This window comes from Salvelinus fontinalis, chromosome 1 (genome assembly GCF_029448725.1).
Source record: "Salvelinus fontinalis isolate EN_2023a chromosome 1, ASM2944872v1, whole genome shotgun sequence".
Lineage (NCBI taxonomy): Eukaryota > Metazoa > Chordata > Actinopteri > Salmoniformes > Salmonidae > Salvelinus > Salvelinus fontinalis.
In genome coordinates, this window is record NC_074665.1 from 59,005,515 (window position 1) to 59,027,249 (window position 21,735).

Here is a 21,735-nt window from a genome sequence, read left to right on the forward strand (position 1 = left end):
CACATCATGTCAAAATCTCATCCAATGCACACTTTCACCACTAAGCCTGTACCGCATACAACTAGGCCCAGCTAGGCCTAAATAAACTAGGCCTGTTTTGGGCTTTTATGGGTTGATCGGGTGTCATCATTTTCCCTCTATGGATGTCTCAGTAAAGAATAGTCCAACAACAACAACCTAAAAGGGATAATTAATGATGTATGCATACTGAGATTACAGCATGATACACTTTGCAGTGAAACCGAGAAAATTATCTAACTAAAACCTCCCATTTTATTAATTTACGCCCCGTTAATACTTTCCTATTTCAATGTTGATCGACCTCTGACGTTGTCTATTGCCGGCACTGTTGAATGGGCCTCGATTTCAAAGCATTATTCAGAGATTATTCATTTCCAGTAAGAGTATGGGAAAATGTGAAGCGTAACCACATGCCATGCTTTATGTCCCGCTGTGTGTGTTTGAGTTGGTGGCACCATGCCAAGAGGGAGGCCAGAGAGGAAGCTTATTTGCTTATTTCTATAGGCATGAATATTCACATTGTACAGAAACGGTTAATCAAGTGACAGTAAAAAATGTGAATGGAGTGGATGAAGCTATAGGGGCCACTAGATTCTAAGGGAAATACATCCACATAGGTATTGTTTATAAAAACACTTGTGGCAGGACATTTCAACATCTGGGATACTTCAAACGCTCCCTATTTACATAATGGCAAAATGTGTAGCAAGGGATACACAGCATTCTCTCAAAGTGATTAATTTACAGTATGTTCACTGTCAGATAGCACGGTGTTGTTTAGACGCTTAGGAAAGAAAATTATGTAATAGAAATAGTTTACTTCCATGCAACATTGGACAGATATTGGCCCAGCTGTCTTTGGATACCCTACCCAAACATTTCCTTCCATTCAATGACCTACTGTAGTCTTAGCTCTAGCGGTCCCTCCCATCTGGTTAGTATTGCACAGGCATCTCCCCATCAATCACACAGGACACCAGATCTTCCATTCTCCCCTACAGAAACCAGGAAACTCCTGCTTCTCACGCAAGCTCTGTCTTTGAAAGACGTGCCTCCTTCTCCTCCTACTGTACTCTCTCTCTCACACACACCCACATTCACACACCCACACTCATACACAGAGTGGAGCTCGTGGCCGTCCAGCTGCACAATTACACTGGATGCCTGTTAGCGGTGGAAACTGAATTTTCTTTACCTTGAGATTTTCTGCAGTATTATCCAAAATGAGTAGCTCTTTCTCAGCCAAAATGGAACTGGCTAAAGATATGAAGGAGGAGGATAAGTTGTACAGATATAATGGAGTGCTGTACCCTGTCATCATGAGTCCAGTGGAGAACCTAAAGGCTATGGAGAGGCTGGAAGCAAGAGCAGATGATGTAATGTTAGTTGCATATCCCAAATGTGGTAAGTCAAAAATATTTGAATGTGGAAATAGTGTTAAACATTTAGATGGTCATCCTTGGGCAATGGGCATCTTGATTAAGCATTTACCTTTTCTAATAGTCATTCACTATATAGCCATGTTATTTTTACTCGTTATTGTCATTATTTACAGTAGTGTCACATTATTTACAATAGTGTCACTATTTTTATTTTTATTTTGTATCTTATCTTTTAATCTTTAACTCTGCATTGTTGGAAAAAGACCCGTAAGTAACATTTCACTGTTAGTCTACACCTGTTGTCTACAAAACATGTGACGGATACAATATGATTCGATTTCTGATTTGATTTTACTATTATATCAAGTTTAATCATTAAAATAAGGAGTGTTCCTCTTGGTCTTCAGTTGTATACTCTATGGCCTTACCTACATAAGGTTCAAAGTTCAAGTTCATTATACAATTGGGGCAATTCATCTTACTTATATTGTTGTCTTACTCATAGCTCATAGTGTATGGCATTTTATTGCAGCGTGTATTCAAAGTCATACAAAAGGTTTTTGATTTGCTGAGTGGGTTTGGGGTATTCTCTTACAAAAGTGACCTATAATTCAATTTCACAATGGATGGCCCTACCCCAAAGCACGCAGAATATGATCTGTGTGCTTTGGGGTAGGGCCTCCCCGGCAGGCAAAATTGGTTGCAATAAAGTCTGTTTCTGGTTTTGACCTTGTTATTACAACCCAAATTTGCAGCCAGTTTTGCTCGTTTTGTCAGTTCTTTCCTCTGCACACTATAGAGCGATGTAAGATAAGCAATCAGTGTTGATGAATGTTGAATTTAACACAAGCCACTCAACATACTGCAGACATAGAGGCCCCCTTGTAACAACGGTTCATGTAATAACTTTAATATTTATAATGTAATAAAACCGGTTAATGTAAAACCATGAAACAACTTTTTGGATTAATAGCCAAAGTATGTGCAACCAATCATCTTATAGCGTACTAAAATAAAAAATGTTATGTATCATTTCCCTTATTTGAATGCACATACCACTCTCCACCTATTGAAAATACACACACAAACCAGAGCGCACTCTTACAAACACACGCACAAGCACACATTGAAATGTACACACATGCAGTCGTAGACACAGACACACACACACACACACACAGAAACACAGGTAACACTTTATATGAAGGGGATAACATCTTTATGACACCAGTTATAACACCTTTATGAGTGTTACAATATCATTCATAACAACCGTTATTACACATTTATTCAACATCATTCGTAAGGAACTTTAAAAAATAAAACTTCCTTTGAATAGATCTTTATTTATTATTACAAAGGAAGTTTGTATTTTTGCTGCCACGGTACCCAACCCCCTGACACACGATTTATGCAACAGTCTGGGGGCACCGGGTAAGCCTCAGGTCCCAGTCTTAAAAATATCTATTCTGGATAATAATGATCCGGATTGTGTAATCCCCTGTTTTTATCCGATTTTGAGACAGTTTTTTTTTAAAGGATCGGAATAGGATCATTTTGATCCAGATGCCACAATATCAAGACAGAATCCAGATTTTCTTTGAATACGCCTACACCTTGCCATCTACTGAGATGGTCATGTTCCCACTTTTACACGGTCATAGAGAAACAGATGAATTAACTACATGAATGAAGGTTACTAATAACAAGTGAAAGAAGAGTCTGACTAGAAACTTCATATGGAGAAAAGGAGTGCCGTATTCTCTGTTGTGAACGCACGACTTCATTATAGGACAAATACTGTATATGCACTTATTTGACACTACTCAATATAACAACGAACCACATATATACAATGCCTTTAGAAAGTATTCATACCCCGTGACGTATTCCACATTTTGTTGTGTTACAGCCTGAATTCGAAATGGATTAAATATGATTTTATTATCCACACAATATCCCATAATGACAAAGTGAAAACATGTTTTGAGAAATAAAAACAGAAATATCTTATTTACAGTGGCTTGCGAAAGTATTCACCCCCCTTGGCATTTTTCCTATTTTGTTGCCTTACAACCTGGAATTAATACGGATTTTTGGGGGGTTTGTAACATTTGATTTACACAACATGCCTACCACTTTGAAATGCAAAACATTTTTTATTGTGAAACAAACAAGAAATAAGACAAAAAAACTGAAAACTTGAGCGTGCATAAATATTCACCCCCCCAAAGTCAATACTTTGTAGAGCCACCTTTTGCAGCAATTACAGCTGCAAGTCTCTTGGGGTATGTCTCTATAAGCTTGGCACATCTAGCCACTGGGATCTTTGCCCATTCTTCAAGGCAAAACTGCTCCAGCTCCTTCAAGTTGGATGGGTTCCGTGGGTGTAAAGCAATCTTTATGTCATACCACAGATTCTCAATTGGATAGAGGTCTGGGCTTTGACTAGGCCATTCCAAGACATTTAAATGTTTCCACTTAAACCACACGAGTGTTGCTTTAGCAGTATGCTTAGGGTCATTGTCTTGCTGGAAGGTGAACCTCCGTCTCAGTCTCAAATGTCTGGAAGACTGAAACAGGTTTCCCTCAAGAATTTCCCTGTATTTAGCGACATCCATCATTCCTTAAAATCTGACCAGTTTCCCAGTCCCTGCCGATGAAAAAAATCCCCACAGCATGATGCTGCCACCACCATGCTTCACTGTGGATGGTGTTCTCGTGGAGATGAGAGGTGTTGGGTTTGCGCCAGACAGAGTTTTCCTTGATGGCCAAAAAGCTCAATTTTAGACTCATCTGACCAGAGTACCTTCTTCCATATGTTTGGGGAGTCTCCCACATGCCTTTTGGCGAACACCAAATGTGTTTGCTTCTTTTTTTCTTCAAGCATTGGCTTTTTTTCTGCCACTCTTCTGTAAAGCCAAATACCTTGAGTGCCGTTTTGAGGAGTGTGCGGCTTAAAGTGGTCCTATGGACAGATACTCCAATCTCAGGGTTATCTTCGGTCTCTTTGTTGCCTCTCTTATTACTGCCCTCCTTGCCTGGTCTGTGAGTTTTGGTGGGCGGCCCTCTCTTGGCAGGTTTGTTGCGGTGCCATATTCTTTCCATTTTTTAATAATGGATTTAATGATGCTCCGTAGGATGTTCAGAGTTTCAGGTATTTTTTTATAACCCAACCCTGATCTGTACTTCTCCAGAACTTTGTGCCTGACCTGTTTGGAGAGCTCCTTGGTCTTCATGCGCTTGCTAGGTGGTGCCCCTTGCTCAGGGGTGTTGCAGACTCTGGGGGATTTCAGAACAGGTGTATATATACTGAGATCATGTGACAAATCATGTGACACTTAGATTGCACACAGGTGGACTTTATTTAACAAATTATGTGACTTCTGAAGGTAATTGGCTGCACCAGATCTTATTTAGGGGCTTCATAGCAAAGGGGGTGAATACATATGCACGCACCACTTTTCCATAATTACATTATTTAAAATAAAATAAAAATAATTTCACTTCAACAATTTGGACTATTTTGTGTATGTCCACTACAGGAAATCCAAATAAAAAATCTATTTAAATTACAGGTTGTAATGCATCAAAATAGGAAAAACACCAAGGGGGATGAATACTTTTGCATGGCACTAAGTATATCACACCCTTTTGCTATGAAACTCCAAATTGAGCTCAGGTGCATCCAACTTCCTTTGATCATCCTTGAGATGTCGCTACAACTTTATTGGAGTCTACGTGTGGCCAATCCAATTGTTTGGACATGATTTAGAAAGAAACATACATGTCTATATAAGGACCCACATTTGACAGTGCATGTCAGAGCAGAAAATATACCACGAAGTCCAAGGAACTGTCCGTAGATCTCTGAGATAGAATTCTTTCTCGGAGATCTAAGGACAGTTCCTTGAACTTCATTGTATAGTTTCTGCTCTGACGTGGTGGAGCACAGAGCAAAAACAAAACAAAAATTGTCACTTCCCAATACTTTTGGAACTCTGACAGTATCTGGGAAAGGTATAAAACAATTTCTAGAGTGATGAAAGTTTCCAAGAGCACAGTGGTCTCCATCATTGGGATATGGAAAAAAATATGGAACTACCTAGACACTGCCTAGAGCTGGTCGTCTGACCAAACTGAGCAACTGGGCATGAAGGACCTTAGTCAGGTACAGGGAAATGACCAAGAACCCAATGACCACTCTGACAGAACTACAGAGTTCCTTGGCTGAGATGGGAGAACCTGCCAGAAGAACAACAGTATCTAGAGCACTTCACCAATCTGGGCTTTATGTGAGAGTGGCCAGACCGAAGCCACTCCTGAGAAAAAAGGCACATGACAGCACGCCTGGTGTTTGAAAAAAGGCAAGTGAAAGACTCTGAGATCATAAGGCAAAAGATTCTGTGGTCTGATGAGACAAATTGAACTCATTGGCCTGAATGCAAAGCGCTATGTCTGGAGAAAACCCGGCACAGCTCATCACCTGTCTAACACCATCCCGTGAAGCATGGTGGTGGTAGCACCATGCAATGGGGATGCTTTTCAGCAGCAGAGACTGGGAGACTAGTACGAATAGAGGGAACAATTAATAGAGTCAAATATAGGCAAATCCTTGATGAGAACCTGCTGCAGAGGGCAAACAACCTTAGACTAGGGCAAAGATTTACATTCCAACAGGACAATAACCCCAAGCATACAGCCAAAGCAACACTGGAATGGCTTCAGAATAAGAATGTGAAAGTCCTTGAGAGGCACAGGCAAAGCCTACCCTTGAATCACGCTACTCCCAATCTAACGTGGGAGATTTACACAAATATCTATTCCTGTACTAGCAGACAATACGGCACCTTTTTAAACACAAGGTGAGGTCCTTGGGACTAAACTAAGCACAGGTTCTTTGCATCAAGGACAGACAACTGAAGCGATGCAACAATTTATTTTAGTTTCAGCGCCACAGAAATAGCACAAGCTTCATAGGCTTACATAATTTCCATACAACATCTCAAGGTCTAAGAGCTCCACACATCTGTCCTTCAAGACAAACTTCAGTTGTTAGCAGCAATATCAGATTTCTCTCACAAACAAACAAACATTACTATGATTACGTTTCTCACAAAACTAATGTTCATTCAAATGTTGGTGTTGCAATATTCATGGGGGCCGTGCACAGGGAGAAGGTCTTCAGTACCAGTCAAAAGTTTGGACACACCTACTCATTATGTCACACCCTGATCTGTTTCACCTTTCTTTGTGCTTGTCTCCAACCCCCTCCAGGTGTCGCTCATCTTCCCCATTATCCCCAGTGTATTTATACCTGTGTTGTCTGTTTGTCTGTTGCCAGTTTGTTTTGTCAAGCCTACCAGCGGTTTTCCCCTTGCTCCTGTCTTTTTCTATAGTTCCTGTTTTCTAGTTTTCACGGTTTGACCATTTTGCCTGCCCTGAGCCTGCCTGCGGATTGCACCTTGTCACATCGCCCTGGATTATTGACCTCTGCCTGCACCTGAGATTGCCTGCCGTTCTGTACCTTTTTACTCTGATCTGGAGTACTGTCCTCTGCCTGCCCTTGACTTGTCCTTTGTCTGCCCCTGTTCTAGTAATACACTTTTGTTACTTTGACACTGTCTGCATCTGGGTCCTCCCTAAAATGTGATACATTCAAGGGTCTTTCTTATTTGAAGTATTTTCTACATTGTAGAATAATAGTGAAGACATCAAAACTATGAAATAACACATTGAATCATGTAGTAACCAACAAAGTGTTAAGGTGCACCTTACACAGGTGCACCTTGTGCTGGGTGCTGGGTACAATAAAAGGCCACTTTTGCTGGGTACAATAAAAGGCCACTCTAAAATATGCCGTTTTGTCACACAATGCCAAAGATGTATCACATTTTGAGGGAGCGTGCAATTGGCATGCTGATTGCAGGAATGTACACCAGGGTTGTTGCCAGAGAATTTAATGTTAATTTCTCTATCATAAGCCGCCTCCAATGTTGTTTTAGAGAATTTAACGGTACGTCTAATCGGCCTCACAACCGCCGACCACGTGTAACCATGCCAGCCCAGGACCTCCACATCCGACTTCTTCACCTGTGGGATCGTTTCGGTGGACCCTTTTGTGGGGAAAAACAAATTCTGATTGCCTGGGCCTGTCTCCCAAGTGGGTGGGCCTATGAACCCTCCCAAGCCCACCCATGGCTGCACCCCTGCCCAGTCATGTGAAATCCATAGATCAGGGCCTAATGAATTTATTTCAGTTGACTGATTTTACTGTAACTCAGTAAAATAATTGAAATTGTTTCATGTTGAGTTCATACAGTATTTTTGTTCCTTGGGTTTATATGCCTAGCTCAAGTCCACAATGGAGCCAGACCTGGATGTAAATTGTAGGCCCTATATTTCAAATGCTTTAACTCAATGTATTTGATGATTGTGCTTTCCTGGCACAATGGAACCAATGGAATAGTCCCAAAAGTGCAAATTCTTCTGGCACTCCAGGCAAACCCTCAAACTACTGGAACGATTTCAAAAACTATATAAACCCAGGTCTGGATGGCATCAGTGCAATTGGTGTCATTGTAATATGTCAACTAACCTTGCCTGAGACTTGCATTAGCTCCACAAGCGAATTACTTGGCTTTAGCTCAGCAGGTCTAACACAGGCAGTGACACCAGCAACTGTCCGGCTCACTCCCACAATATATTTCTAATAAAATTAATTGTAATGCTGTAATGAAAAAACACTTTTATTTTGAAGGTTCCATATGAATGATGTTGTATAAATGTGTTATAGAGGTTGTTATAAATGATACTGCAACATTCACAAAGCGGTTATGAATAGTTTAATAAAGGTGTTATGAATGTATTATATATCTTTAATTTAACCGTAACACACATACTGGTATATATCCACACATACAGACTCAATGTGTATTACAAACACACAAATGCACATTGCACACACACTCACAGGCACACGTAGTGACGTGACAAAATAACACACACACTAGTGGTGCGCGGGTCAGCTGTTTGTTCAACAGCCCGCAATTGCTAATAACCCATCCCCAACTGATGAAGTGAAAATCTTAAGTCCGCACCTGACCCACATATATAGAAAATGCGCTGTAGGCTACAGTCAGGGATGGCGGCATGAGTTTTTGACAGGGGATGCAAAAATATAAATTGCCAACATTTTATATGTTTCTGCTCATAATTTCCAACATTTTGGTAGGCTATAATAATAATACAAAATACATGCAGCTTCTCTTCTGTTATTATATGTTGCCTTAGACTAAATAAAGAATAATGTCATAAAGTATAGAATGAATACTTCAATCTAGTTGACATTGGTAAAGTTTGCTCTGTCATGTCTGCTTCTTGCGTGGAGCAAAGACGTTTAGGGACCTGAGAGAAAATGGAATGACAAAAAAAATGACGGGAAAGATTTTCTGTGCAAAATTAAAAATTGACATCAATTTGACTGGTTGTAAGGAAATAGAAAGCTATGAAAAAGACCCAACATGTTTCTGATAAGATTTCAGCTTGGCTTGGATGCATATTTTATGTGGTTGAAGAGACCTTCATTTCCAAACTTTATCTCCAAGTCCTCTTTTAAAAAATCACCTTTATAATAAAGCGCTTGCAGGCTAACAATAATATACGATTCCTAATGTGACGAGTAGCCTAATCATAGAACAATATTCGGTAATAGTATTCACTACAGCCTAAGTTAATTTACCTCATGACTGTTTGCAAAACAAAATAGACCGTTGTGAACAGACCGTACATGTCTTTGTAGTGCATAATTACAATGGGTCTGTGTGTGAGAGAGAGAGAAAATTAGATGGGTTTTGTAACTAAATTACTAAAAACAAGATTGTTACAATTAAAACTGAGCACAAATGGACAGCTGTGCAATTCATCCTCCTTTTTAAAAATATTGTTCCCATTTTAGCCAAGTTTAGAATTGTAAACTAATAGAAAATATAAGTGGAAAACTATATATATATATCCAGATCACTTAATATCCACCACAAGGGGGAGAGAAAAGAAGAGGGAGCAAAAGATGAGAGAGGACAGAGAGGGAGAGAGAGACCCCACTCAACTCAAACTAAACTGTCTGTTGTACAGAAGAGCGTGTTTCCGACTACAAACCCCCACAACTGAATAGAAAAGGTCATGAACGCACCACTTACAAAGCTGAGAGCTTTCCATGCAGAGATGTTATTTTATTTAACCTTTATTTAACTAGGCAAGTGAGTTAAGAACAAATAGTTTTTTTAAATGACCATAACCTGGACGACGCTGGGCCAATTGTGTGCTGCCCTATGGGACTCCCAATCATGGCCAGTTGTGATACAGCCTGGAATCAAACCAGGGTCTTTAGTGATGCCTCTAGCACTGAGATGCAGCGCCTTAGATTGCTGCACCAATCGGGAGCACCCCTAAGAATGGGGTCCCTATATAAATATCCCATGTTTTTTCTCTCTCACTTACCCCAATCCTAGTATAATTTATAGCAATAGTGCAAAGGAAAAATAGTTTTGTCGTTTTCATTGCAACAACACAAATTGTTACACCTCTTCTGCAGGGAGTGGTGCTATTTCACCATTTCACCACCCAAGCACCACTACCTCCCGTGGCTCTGCCTGCCCTATACATTGTTAATTTGGTGTAAATAAAGGTATATCTTTTACTTCGCTCCTTTTGGAATCTTCAATACACAGTTCAAATAGTTCAAAGCATACATAGCCTACCATTCAAAGTATCTTGTAAGGACAATGCAGATGGTAAAGAAAAATTTAGAAAGTGCAAAGAGCACTCTGAGTATATTTCAAATCCTGATTTTGAAGGTGTGTCCCACCCTTTACCTTGTCTCCCCTTTTAGCCTCAAACGGCCTCATTGATGTTAACCCGGTTTCTTTTTTAGCTGTTTCTTTCACAGTCCATGAAACCATTTTATGGATATTACAAAACACTAAGGGCTGGTTTTCCAGACCCAGAATAAGCCTAGTTATGGAGTAAAATTAACTTTCAATGGAGACTCTCAATTGAGAATGGTTTTTATACCAAGACAAGACTTCATCTGTCTCTGGGAAACTGCTCCTTAGCGGATTGCCACTCACATGACAAATATTTTGGGATAATAACTTAGAACTCACTCTTGCCTAATTGTGAAACGTGGGGAAGCATTTTTAAGAATATCAAAGGACACTAACCCTTTCTATTCCTGATCCCTCGGTGTAAATTGAACAACCTTCTCTTATGCTCAAATGTTAATGGACCTGAATGTTCACTGTCTCTGGCAGGTTTTAATTGGATGGTGGCGGTACTTCGTAAAATACTAGCAGCAGCAACTGGTGAGAAAGCAGAGTCCCAAATCCCTCCATTGATGGAGTTCTTTGGGCCAGAAATGCAGCAGGTATGTTATACTGCTTGTCTCCCCTGTAGTTTTAGCAACACTGCAGGTTTGTCTGCCACAAATAAATCAAACGTGGAAATAATGGAATATGCTTTGTGTGTAATAATTGGAAATGCTGTGTATGTGTTGTGTGGGGTTGTATGGTTCACAAATTCACACATTCCCTGTTGCATAAAGAGGCGCTGTAGTTATATTGGGACGTTTTTAGCCCACTTTAGGTCCATAAAGTAGGTTTTCATGACACAACATCAGGTCAGGACACTGTTCTCTATGCTACTTATGTCACAAACAGAGAGAATATCTATACAGTCCGGTGTAGAGGACGTCACGCTGCTTGCTTAGCAAGTACTGCTTCCTAATGATTCGGCTCATGCAGAGGCTCCAACCCAGGACCTCTGCCTCACAAACACGTGTGATTGCACCCCTAAAGCATCTTACCCAGTCGCGCCACCACCATCTCTTCACCAGCGCAAGTGGAGACACTTCAGGCTGAGGAGTGAGTTTTACAGATCCCCATCTGTTACACAGGCAAAGAATAATGTCATTTTACTGTTCTGTAACTAGTCACAATAATTAGATGCATGTGTTGCAATCATGCTGTGATCCACTAAGGCCCATTAGTGAATGTTAGTGAATTACAAACATGTGCTGTGAGTGGCCTCCAATGAACGCCCTCATGAGCCCTTGTGTGTGGAAATGTTAGCACAGCTAGACCTTAAACCTCATCCAACAAGAGTGGTCTACCTACAGTATACACCCATGATTCTCACACCGAATGCAATTAACATGGAGGATATAGTGAGATGGTATAATATAACAGTGTTTTGTATGGCCAACTGTGTCAGGATTGAAGAGTGTGTAACTGTTCTTACATTGGTTCCCTGTGATCCCCTATGCCTAAAACAACATAACATGCCTGTATGCACAGTGTCTGTTCAGTATATGACCGTAAGAGCAACAGCATACCATGGCTCATGTAGCGTTAAATGGAAGCCTTGTCTAACTTTCAGGCTATTCACAAAGCACCGTCCCCCAGATTTCTAGGGACACACATGCACCCAGATAACATTCCTGCATCCTTCACCACAAAGAAAACAAAGGTATGTACTTTCAACAAGGTATCTAAGTGTTGTTGTGATGGAACTCACGATTACCATGTTTATTTTTCCAGCAGTGTTTTTATGCTTCGGGCCCACAGAACTTCCTCTTTTGATATGAGTGATATGAAATTCTACCACGACTTCCTCCAAACAACAACTTGTAATTCCCTTGTTATGTAATTGTGTAAGCTTTTCCTGTGCAGTGTCAGAGCTAGTGTTTCTCTGCATACAGAGTACCACACAGACATAGACATATACACTGCAAAGAACAAACTGAACAGAGAACATGGTAGACAGAGCAAAGAACAAAACATAAACACGTAGTACACTATTCAGCAGACAATCACACTCCACTCAAATCAACAAAAAAATATATAACTCGTATGATATGTTACGAATTACAATCTGTTGTGGCTAATGTTAGATAGGTAGCTAGTTGGCTAACGTTAGCTAGACTAGGGGTAAGGGGTTAAGGTTAGGGTTAAGGTTAGGGTTAGAAGTTAGGTTAAAGGGTTAAGGTTATGGTTAGGTGAAGGGTTAGCTAACATGCTAAGTAGTTGCAAAGTAGCTAAAAAAGTAGTAACATGCAGCCTTTGGATTTCTAAATGTTCGAGTTATATGCTTACCCATCCAACCACCTTCCTTTTGGTTTTGCCTTAAGTAATATTCTATAAAATATACTGTGTCTGTAAAATAGGCTTAGAACCTTTGTGAAACAGCACAGTTAAAAATATATGGCAAATAGAAATCAAACTGGATGGTCTTCAGAAATAGACAGAGAGGTTGAGGGTAACGGAAGGATTGGAGTACAAACAAACAAAATATAATTATTGAAAAAAAGATTGTGTAAAATGTTTATAGTATGTATAAGCTGGAAGTAGAAGCCTAAGTGTTGTTGTTCATTAGTTTACTCCAATTGTCATGCCCTGATCTGTTTCAACTGTCCTTGTGCTTGTCTCCACCCCCTCCAGGTGTTGCTTATTTTCCCTGGTGTATTTATCCCTGTGTTTCCTGTCTCTCTGTGCCAGTTTGTCTTGTTTGTCAAGTCAACCAGCGTTCTTGTTTCTCAGCTCCTGCTTTCCCAGTCTCTCTTTTCTTTCTCTCCTGGTTTTGACCCTTGCCAGTACAGACGCTGAGCCCGCCTGCCTGACCACTCTGCCTGCCCCAGACCTCGAGCCTGCCTATCGCCTGGTACTGTTTGGACTCTGACCTGGTTTATGAACTCTCGTCTGTACCCGACCTGCCTTTTGCCTACCCTTTTTGTCATAATAAATATCGGAGCTCAATCATCTGCCTCCTGTGTCTGCATTTCGGTCTCGCCTTGTGCCCTTATAGTAGGAACTGGCCATGACAGACCCAGCAGACTTGGACCAGCTCCGTCCTCTTGTCCCCCTACAGGGAGGCACCATTGGGAGGCATGAGGAGCTACTTCGGCATCTTTTGGAAGGGCTTCGTTCCCTGATGGAATGCCACGACCAAGGGTTTAAGGCGATAATGGAGCAAATCCGTGAAGTAGCTCATAGGCACGCCACATCTGAGACCTCCCAACCACCCAGTAACCTTTCTACTAGTTGTGGATTGGTTCAACCTACCCCGGCTCCCCGAGAACCCTGCTTACCTCCTCCGGAGCATTATGCAGTTGATCCTGGTACCTGCCGGGCATTCCTTTCCCAGTGCTCCCTCATTTTCGAACCCCAGCCCTCTTCGTTCCCGTCGGACCGATCGAAGATAGCGTATTTAATCATGCTAATGTCCGGAAGAGCGCTCTCCTGGGCGACAGCTGTATAGGAGCAGCAATCTGTGTGCCATAGCCTGGAGGAATTTATGGCAGAGGTGAGGAAGGTTTGCGATTCTCTGGTGCCCGGGAGGGAGGCGGCTCGAAAACTACTGCAGGTACGTCAGAACTCCCGTAGTGTGGCAGACTACGCAGTAGATTTCCGCACATTGGCCGCGAGTTCCTGTAATCCGGAGGCTCTTTTAGACACCTTCCTCCATAGACTGTCGGAGGTGATAAAGGACGAGCTCGCAGCTCGGGAAATACCACTGGAACTAGATTCTCTCATCGCCATTTCGATTAGGATTGATGGGCGCTTACAAGAACGCCGGTGTGAGAGGAGGTTGGGCCTCGGGTACTCTCGTTCATCGGGAACACTCGTCTGCCCTAAGGAATCCGGAAATCCCTGAAGTGTGTTTTTCCAACGAGAGCCGAAAACACCCGAGGTTCCTCGAGAATCATCGGCGACAGGTGAGATGGATACTCCAGAGCCCATGCAACTGGGAAGAGCTAGATTATCGGTTGGGGAACATTCACATAGGCTGAGTTCTAACTGTTGTCTGTACTGTGGAGGTGTGGGACATTATATAGCCACCTGCCCTGTCAAGAAACCCTTTTTTCTAGTGGGTACAAGTATTCTGGTGAGCCAGAGTGGGAGTTCCCTAATTCCTATCACCCGTACACCTTTTTTTGTGATTCTGCTGTGGGGAGACCAGTCTAAGTCTCTCCGGGTGCTCATTGACTCTGGGGCTGATGAAAGTTTTATAGATGCTACCATGGTTTCTGAATTAGGTATTCCCACTCAACCTCTCTCTGTCCCCATGGATGCAAGGGCACTGGACAGAAATTCAATTGGATGAGTCACCCATAGCACAGTGCCCGTTCAGATGAGGGTTTCAGGAAACCACAGTGAGACTATACAGTTCCTCCTCATCGATTCACCCCATGTTCCTGTTGTTCTGGGATTTTCTTGGCTCCAAAAACACAACCCTGTTATTGAATGGACAACAAGCTCCCGTTTTGTCATTCCCATTGCCTTAAAGCGGCACATCCGTCCCCGAGACGTCCTCCTCAGAGCATAAGCAAAGCCTCGGATGTCTCTGCTGTTCCCATTGAGTACCAAGACCTCCTGGAGGTATTCAGTAAGGCACATGCTAATTCTCTTCCCCTGCACTGTCCTTATGATTGTGCCATTGATCTCCTCCCCAGCACCAAACCACCACGTGGTCGGCTATATCCTCTATCCGGCCCGGAGACCAAGGCCATGGAGGAGTACATTGAGGATTCTCTGGCTACTGGAGGCATCCGTACATCTGCATCTCCTGCCGGTGCATGGTTTTTCTTTGTGGAGAAGAAGGACAAGACCCTGTGGCCATGTATTGACTGCCGGGGTCTTGATGATATAACGATCAAGAATCGTTACCCCCTACCACCCCTCTCCTCGGCTTTTGAACCTCTCCAGCGGGCCACCATTTTTTCCAAGCTGGACCTTCGGAATGTCTAACACCTGGTTGGATACGCGAAGGAGATGAGTGGAAGACAGCAGTTAACATAGCCAGCAGACATTATGAGTACCAGGTCATGCCGTTTGGACTCACCAACTCCCCCGCTGTCTTCCAGGCCCTGGTAAACGATGTGCTCCGGGACATGCTAAATTGTTTTGTGTTCGTCTACCTTGATGACATCCAGGTTTTTTCCCGGTCTGCCCAAGAACACAATCTCCATGTCAGACAAGTCCTTCAGCGCCTCCTTGAGAACCAGTTGTTTGTGAAAGAAGAGAAGTGTGAGTTCCACAGCTCTACATATCCTTTCTGGGATATGGCATTGCTGATGGAAATGTCCAAATGGATCCTGAAAAGGTGAAAGCAGTGGTCGATTGGCCTCAACCTACGTCCAGGGTGCAGTTACAACGTTTCCTGGGGTTCGCTAACTTCTACCGCTCTTTCATTCGGGGCTACAGCACCCTGGCGACCCCACTCTCTGCACTCACCTCTCCCAAAGTACCTTTCACATGGTCTCCAGCTGTTGACAGAGCCTTTGTGGACCCGAAGCATCGGTTCACCACAGCACCCATCCTCATCCATCCGGACCTGTGTCGACAATTTGTGGTAGAGGTTGATGCTTCTGATGTTGGAGTGGGGGCAGTCCTGTCCTAGCAATCTGCCCAGGACCAGCTCCATCCCTGTGCCTTCCTGTCCCATCATCTCAATCCAGCAGAGAGGAACTACGATGTAGGCAACAGAGAACTTCTGGCTGTCAAGATGGCGCTGTAAGAGTGGAGGCACTGGCTGGAAGGAGCAGAACAGCCTTTTTTGGTTTGGACCGGCCATAACATTTTTGAATATCTCCGTACAGCCAAGCGCCTTAACTCCAGGCAGGCCCGGTGGGCTTTGTTATTTACAAGATTTAACTTCACCCTTTCCTACTGCCCAGGGTCCAAAAATATGAGTCCTGACACCCTCTCCAGCCTATACCGTTCCTCTGCCACACCCTCGGTCTCCGAAACCACTCTCCCTACCTCATATGCCTTGCGGCTTCATTGGGTTGGGGTTTTGAAACCCTGGGTCGCAAGGCACAACGCTCCCAGCCTGAACCTGAAGGGGGCCTGGCTGACCAGTTGTTTGCCCCAAACTCAGTCCGGTCCCGGGTCCTGGAATGGGCTCATCCCTCCAGGCTGACCTGTCATCCAGGTTCCGGTCGAACCCTAGCCTTCCTCCGACAACATTTCTGGTGGCCCACAATGGTTCCTGACGTCTCTGCCTTTGTCGCTGCGTGCACTGTGTGTGCTCAGAACAAGACTCCACTGCAAGCTCCTTCTGGCTTCCTTCAGCCACTACCTGTCCCTCATCATCCCTGGTCCCATATCTCTCTGGACTTTGCCTCTGGGCTCCCTCCTTCTGATGGCAACACCATCATTCTGACGGTAGTGGATCGGTTCTCCAAGGCCGCCCATTTCATTCCTCTCCCCAAACTACCCTCTGCCAAGGAGACGCCTCAGCTCATGGTGCAGCACGTCTTCTGGATCCATGGACTCCCAGAGGACATTGTCTCCGACCGTGGTCCTCAGTTCTCGTCTCAGCTCTGGAAGGCGTTCTGCAATTTGAATGGGTCGTCGGCCAGCCTATCCTCCGGATTCCATCCCCAATCCAACCGCCAGTCAATTTCTCGCATGGAATAGCCTTCTTTTCTCAGAACAAGAATAGACTGACCAGTTTCAGAAGAAAGGTCTTTGTTTTTGGCCATTTTGAGCCTGTAATCGAACCCACAAATGCTGATGCTTCAGATACTCAACTAGTCTAAAGAAGGCCTGTTGTATTGCTTCTTTAATCAGCACAACAGTTTTCAGCTGTGCAAACATAATTACAAAAGGGTTTTCTAATGATCAATTAGCCTTTTAAAATTATAAACTTGGATTAGCTAACACAACGTGCCATTGGAACACAGGAGTGATGGTTGCTGATAATGGGCCTCTGTACGCCTATGTAGATATTCCATAAAAAATCTGCCGTTTCCAGCTACAGTAGTCATTTACAACATTAACAATGTCTACACTGTGTTTCTGATCAATTTTATGTTATTTAAATAGACAAAAAATGTACTTTTCTTTCAAAAACAAGGACATTTCTCAGTGACCCCAAACTTTTGAACGGTAGTGTATATATTTACAAAATAATATTTGGGGGATTGGAAATTATGCAGACAATTACATTGATGGAAGCTACAATCTATCTGCAATAGAAAAGCTGGTCTACCCCTTAAAAAAAAAAATATATATATACAGTATATATAAAAAAAAATATATATTAACCTTTGTGTTATGTAACCACACCAAACATAACATATCATACATATTTGAGTGATGTTTGTTTACTATGTTGCGTCTAGTCTATGAGACCAGGCTGCCTGGATCAGTCTAAAAAATATACTGTTATTGTTATTATGTTATGGTCTTCTGTTGATCAAAAACAGATGCTGGTGATATTCAGGAACCCGAAAGACACAGTGGTTTCCTTTTATCACTTCTCCAACAAAAACCCATGTCTACCCACTGCCGAGTCCTGGGACCGCTTCTTCTCAGAGTTTATGAGTGGAAAAGGTACCTAAAGTAAAGAGCCCTTATGAACATTGGGTTTATATTTTGGGGTTTGCTTAATCTAAAAATACAACTTGAGTCATTGGTATTACAGTAAGAGATGTATCTATACATTACAAAGCCTCATCAGAATAGTATGTGCCTATTCCTAGTTCCCTGGGGTTCATATTTCGACCATGTACTTGGCTGGGAGAAGAGAATGGATGACCCTAACGTGATAATAGTCACCTTTGAGGAGTTAAAACAGGTATCAAACATTCCTTGTGTTTTGGAAACAGACCATATTTTTGATAGGTTTGCTTTTTGTCATTTACATTCTGTCTTGTTAATTGTGACCCACCCAGGACCTGAGTGAAGGTGTGCGAAGGGTCTCTGAGTTCTTTGGTTTCAGTCTCAGTGATCCTCAGATCCAGACCATTGCAGAGGAGAGCACCTTCAACGCTATGAAGGAGAGCTCCAATGACTCACACGGCCAGATGGGCAACGTCTTGTTCAGGAAAGGTGTGTGTGTTGAGAGAGAGAGGAGAGAGCTGTATGAGGGAGCTTTGTTCCAGAGTGACTGTGTTTGTTTAATCCCACCTACCTGAGACAGAAAATGTGGCATTATGGTGAGACAAACATTACATTTACATTACATTTAAGTCATTTAGCAGACGCTCTTATCCAGAGTGACTTACACTTGATATGATGTCTGTCAACTTTAAATACAGACTCATGTCTCAGGTCTCCTGGTCCTCCAAAAACAACCCTTGTCCTTTTCAGGGAGAGAAAGCTAATAACCTTTGGTAACCTCCTATAAGTTGAATGCATTAATCAATTACTGTCTGTCTGCCTAACAAACCATGACTGTTCCCCCTAAATACAGTGCAGTATATAGTCTGTCATTCATTGACTTGTGTTGTTTCACTCTGCTGAGGTATGGTATAGGTAGCATAGGAGAATATCTCTCTCTCTCTCTCTCTTTTTCTACATGACCTCACACAACCTTAACATGCCTGTGCTGAACAGACAGCCTCATGCTGGGCGTGTCTTTGAACATTAGACCGGTAGTTTAACAGCTTATACGTGATATTCACGCGTGTATAGCAGGCCAAGGGTCATATATGGCACTCTACAGCATATGTGACATTGAACTCACTGAAACTTATTAAAGGATACATATACAGGTATTCTTTTACAATTTATAATATTATCCATTGTGTATTAGGATTAATTGAGATCGCAAATGTGTAAATATAAAAATAAAAACAATCCCACTTGCTAATCTAATTGACTGCCAGTTATATAATGCAATCATATGTCAGCTTTGTCCACTGATCACAATGGATAATAGCAGAGCACACTCCATACACAATCCTAAAAGGCTGTTGCACACTTGTTTAGTTAGTTTCATACATGATTATCACACCACCAACATTAAACTTGGTGGACTGGGATTTCTCGGTTACATTTGTTTAATTATACTGTATGTTTCATACTCGCCATGCACATTCACTACGGTATGCTGTATGTCTTAGGTGTGAGGTTGAGGTAATCTTATTATCAGTCAAAGTTATATTTTATAATATGTTGGTTACCTCACACTACCTAAAAGACTAGATCAACTGTAATCTATGAATAACTGTAATCTAAAGATAACTTGTGTTATGTACTTGCTCTACATTGATCATGTGTTTTAGTCTTGCTCATGTGTGTTTAATGGGTATTTCCTCCCCAGGTGAAGTAGGAGACTGGAAGAACCATTTCAGCCCAGCCCAAAGCCAGGAGATGGACACAGCATTTGAGAAGCACCTGGCAGGGACTAAGCTGGGGGCTAAACTGAAGTATGACCTGTACTGCAAGTAGATAGCAGACAGGATGAGCACTGACTGAACTGAGACAGGACGCAAGGGAAACACTGACAGAGTAGGAAAGTTCAACCCCACCGGCAGGAGAGCTGGTATGCAGTAGCTAAACTGACATAGACAATGAGGAATTTGGTGGTGTGACACTTGTTACTCCACTTGACTGTCTTACATTGCAGCCATTCAAGGGCATTTTTGTGAAAGTGTGACATGAGATAGAGTAGACATGATATACTTCATGTTAGATTCTTTATACACATCTTGTAATCCTTGTTTTTATACCACTGCACTTAAGTATGTTAATTAAAGTTGGTTCAGTGATTGATATCAGCCTCCTTGTCTGTATTTTATGATATTTGGCATTCAGTTCAGAGTAACGGAATTTTACCCCAGGATCATATGTGCCACACAGTGTAGTTCCATGAATTACATGCCACATGAGGTGAACTATAATAATCATGTTCAAAGTCCTAGTAAGAATGCCTTTTGACGTTGGCACTGGCTTTTGTCGTAATGGCCATGCTTGCCAACAATGTGACAGGTTACACGTAATAAGACCGTTGGATTGAAATGCATACAATACTAGAAGAAAAAAAAATATATATAATTATTTGGTGACCAAGCTGAGACCATCTGTAAAAAAAAAAAAATCTTTTTTATTTTTTATTTTTTTTAACCGTTATTTTACCAGGTAAGTTGACTGAGAACACATTCTCATTTGCAGCAACGACCTGGGGAATAGTTACAGGGGAGAGGAGGGGGATGAATGAGCCAATTGTAAACTGGGGATTATTAGGTGACCATGATGGTTTGAGGGCCAGATTGGGAATTTAGCCAGGACACCGGGGTTAACACCCCTACTCTTACGATAAGTGCCATGGGATCTTTAATGACCTCAGAGAGTCAGGACACCCGTTTAACGTCCCATCCGAAAGACGGCACCCTACACAGGGCAGTGTCCCCAATCACTGCCCTGGGGCATTGGGATCTTTATTTAGACCAGAGGAAAGAGTGCCTCCTACTGGCCCTCCAACACCACTTCCAGCAGCATCTGGTCTCCCATCCAGGGACTGACCAGGACCAACCCCCCTAAAGTCTAACATACTGTAATATAAATTCTTTACTGCTCAAAGGCGTTAAGAAGGAAAGAAATTCCACAAATTAACTTTTAACAAGGCACACGTTTAAATTGAAATGCATTCCAGGTGATTACCTCATGAAGAATGCCAAGAGTGTGCAAGCTGTCAGTAAGGCAAAGGGTGGCAACTTTGAAGAATCTCAAATATAAAATAGAATTTGATTTGTATAACACTTTTTTTTAGGTCCAAAAGGCTCCTCAACAGCTTCTACCCCCTAGCCATAAGAATGCTGAACAATTAATCAAATGGCCACCCAGACTATTTACAATGACCCCCCCCCCCCCCCCCCCCCATTGTTTTTACACTGCTGCTCCTCGCGTTTTTTAATCTATGAATAGTCACCTTATCCCTACCTAAATGTACAAATTACCTTGACTAACCTGTACCCCCATACAGTGTCTCGGTACCAGTGCCCCATGTAAATAGCCTCGTTATTATTATTTAATTTTTTACTTAATATTAAATGTTTTACTTTAGTTTATTTAGTAAATATTTTCTTAACTCTATTTCTTGAACTGCGTTGTCGGTTAAGGGCTTGCAAGTAAGAATTTCACTGTAAGGTTGTATTCGGCGCATGTGAGAAATAAAATTTGATTTGATTTGAATTGAATAACCTTTTTTACATAGAGTTGACCTGGCAGCGACTCCGGAAAGGCATTATACAATGTTCGATTGAATGTTTTTCTTCAATTACCATACACATTACATGTATGTCTCAAACAATATTCCCTCTCATTTTGCTGACAGAGAAATTAAAATGGTATGATACAATGTATAATTTCATACATGTTTCAGCCAGGGGCGTCATGCACCAATAGTTTCAGAGGGGGCAAGAAGTTTGTGAGGATGGAGGGGGGTAAACAACACATCCGCCGTGCTGATCCTCAACACGGGGGCCTTCAGGGGTGCGTGCTCAGTCCACTCAGGTACTCCCTGTTCACTCATGACTGCATGGCCA

At 42.2% G+C, this 21,735-nt stretch overlaps 1 protein-coding gene across 1 annotated transcript; it reads left to right on the top strand.

Moving 5' to 3' along the window:
• Positions 1-1,045: 1,045 nt before the first annotated feature.
• On the top strand, positions 1,046-19,963 carry LOC129858589 (sulfotransferase 6B1-like). Its single transcript, XM_055927918.1, has 7 exons — positions 1,046-1,425; positions 10,715-10,827; positions 11,838-11,927; positions 17,671-17,797; positions 17,947-18,041; positions 18,139-18,295; positions 19,512-19,963. Exons 1-7 carry the CDS (start codon positions 1,245-1,247, stop codon positions 19,637-19,639), a joined length of 891 nt encoding a protein of 296 aa, XP_055783893.1. The 5' UTR covers positions 1,046-1,244; the 3' UTR covers positions 19,640-19,963.
• The last annotated feature ends 1,772 nt before the right edge of the window (positions 19,964-21,735 follow it).

Bases quoted from the DNA above. Each gene is read 5' to 3' on its own strand.
- LOC129858589 (XM_055927918.1), top strand. From the start codon at position 1,245: ATGAGTAGCTCTTTCTCAGCCAAAATGGAACTGGCTAAAGATATGAAG. The intron at 17,798-17,946 runs GTACCTAAAGTA...GCCTATTCCTAG, and splicing joins AGAGTTTATGAGTGGAAAAG to TTCCCTGGGGTTCATATTTC. The intron at 18,042-18,138 runs GTATCAAACATT...TGACCCACCCAG, and splicing joins CCTTTGAGGAGTTAAAACAG to GACCTGAGTGAAGGTGTGCG.